The 1,932-nt window shown below is 42.4% G+C and overlaps 1 protein-coding gene across 5 annotated transcripts in view; it reads right to left on the bottom strand.

Annotated features, from left to right (window-relative positions):
* Positions 1-489, bottom strand: part of LOC126499088 (60S ribosomal protein L31-like) — a 78,668-nt gene extending 78,179 nt beyond the window's left edge. The window contains exon 1 of one of the 5 annotated variants that reach the window (XR_007590981.1): positions 4-487. Coding sequence is in view for 2 of the 5 variants with exons in the window: in XM_050138133.1 (XP_049994090.1) it covers positions 4-56 (53 nt within the window). In the remaining 3 variants the exon portion in view is untranslated. Of the gene's footprint in view, positions 1-3 lie in introns of all 5 variants that reach the window. The other 4 variants (XM_050138133.1, XM_050138130.1, XM_050138135.1 and 1 more) reach the window with 4 other exon arrangements.
* Between the last annotated feature and the right edge of the window lie 1,443 nt (positions 490-1,932).

Here is a 1,932-nt window from a genome sequence, read left to right as displayed (position 1 = left end):
TACCTTGTAATCCCTTGCTCTCCAGTCGCCAGAGGAAAGTCCACGTTGATTGACATGCAAATCGAGTGACTTTCACAAGCAGTCTCCCCACTGCAAGTCACCTCCACCCTCTAATAGTCTTTAGGCACAGCCTTTAAACTGCTTGCTGGTCGCTACACGCATTCTCTTGCTCAAGCTGATCTCTTTGCTAATGACAACTCACTTTCTCTTAATCTAGCAAATCCCTATTCGGCACTCAAAACCACAGTGAAAAAAATGGAAGCTATATGAGTAGTACTCTCGCTTCCAGGAGCATGTGCTGGCGCCTGTCTGTTGTACCGTGGCTTCTGTCCTGCCTCTGTAACTCTTCCCAAACCGTGTGCTTCAAGACCCAGACCTCAGGTCTAGTTGATGCTAAGGGCTTAGGAAACAAACATTTGGTGAGCTGGGTTTTTGTATGTCTTTATTTTTATCTCTTACTGCTCTAAAATCTCTGCGTCTATTTCACCGCTTTCTTTGAAAAAGCTGAACTCTTACCAAATTCATTAAGAAAGGTGAAGCAGGAGGACGATGAATTCAAGGCCAGCCCAGGCTGCACAGTGACATTCTGGCCCAAGAAAGGGAAGGAGAGAGAAAGAGGGGAGAAGGGGAAAGGAAAGAGTTTGGGGAGAGGGGGAATTCAGAAGTGGGTGGGCTGTGACATAAGTAACAGCTAACGAAAAGAAAAGCAACAGAAAGTTAAACCTCTCAACTCTTCCTTGGTTGAGAAGACAAAGCCCAGAGCCAAGGCTTTGAATGCAGGATGGAGAGTTTCGCTTCTCTGAAGCTTTAGGGCTTGACTTCCCTTCCAAATGTCTGTGCTCTCAAGATCTCTTTTGTTTCTTGGGAAATTCTAAACATATTACACGGCCCTTTCAATGAAGGGTCTGTTTCCTGTAACTGGTGCCTCCTTTCAATTATGATCAAACGGAATTCGGCATTAAGCGGAGCCGCAACTCTTTCTCAAGCTAATGTTAATTATAACTTTGGTGGATGTGCTGGGCCCTGCTCTCAACCCGTCTGATCTTACCAACAGACAGGGCAAAGCTGCTAGGAGACAGAGCACAACTCACTTTCTGTTATTACCGTGCTTGCCTGCAAAGATCCGTGGATACTTCTTCCCAGAAAATCTTCATAGAAGCGTTTATTACATAAAAAAAACATATGAGCCTTTATTAGAAGCTAACAATAAAGCCGGTGTCTATTCAGTTTCTGTTATGTACTTAAGGCAAGGAAAGAAAACTCATTTTTGTTCTTGCATGTTAGTGTGGAATTTGCTACCTTGAAATGTTACATTCAAAGAATTTACTATTGTAGAAAACTACGGGCAGCCATTTTTGAACTCAAGTGTTGAGAAGAATCTTTAATGCCCGAAAGTGAAGGCCACCAGCAACTTTTGCAAAGGAACAGTCGAAAATGGCATGCTCATTGCTTCTGTAAGTTAGAGTTTGTGTATCTAGCTTACAGTTAACCTCATCAGATAAAACACAGGCAAACCATTCAGATAGAAGTGGAATTTTCAGATTTCTGTTTCCTAGGCCATTCTGCTTGTAGACTGATTTTATTTAGCGCTAATATTGTCAGGTCTTTTTAAAATTGAATACTTGAGAAATCAGGCTCTTGTTTTAGAATTATTGCCACTGAAGCTCATGGTACACTCTCTCTTCTATAAATGATCTCCAGTTACAGATGAACTCCCCAGTTGATCTCTTCCCTATTGCCTACCCCACGCCTGCACTTTCCTCTGCTCTCATCCACTCTGCATGTTCACAGACTGCATTACTGCATAAACTCACCGTCTGTGGCATTCTTCCCTTGATCATTCCCAGAGCCAGTTGAGAATTAGACAGCTTTGTTAGAATGGTACCTCTTTACTATATACATTGATGTACCTTATTATAGAACCTGAAAAAC

Source organism: Alexandromys fortis, unplaced genomic scaffold (genome assembly GCF_014885135.2).
Source record: "Alexandromys fortis isolate MF-2015 unplaced genomic scaffold, M_Fortis_MF-2015_v1.1 scaffold_14, whole genome shotgun sequence".
In the NCBI taxonomy this organism is placed as follows: domain Eukaryota; kingdom Metazoa; phylum Chordata; class Mammalia; order Rodentia; family Cricetidae; genus Alexandromys; species Alexandromys fortis.
The sequence above is the reverse complement of the archived record's forward strand: the minus strand, read 5'-3'. Positions and strand labels throughout refer to the sequence as shown.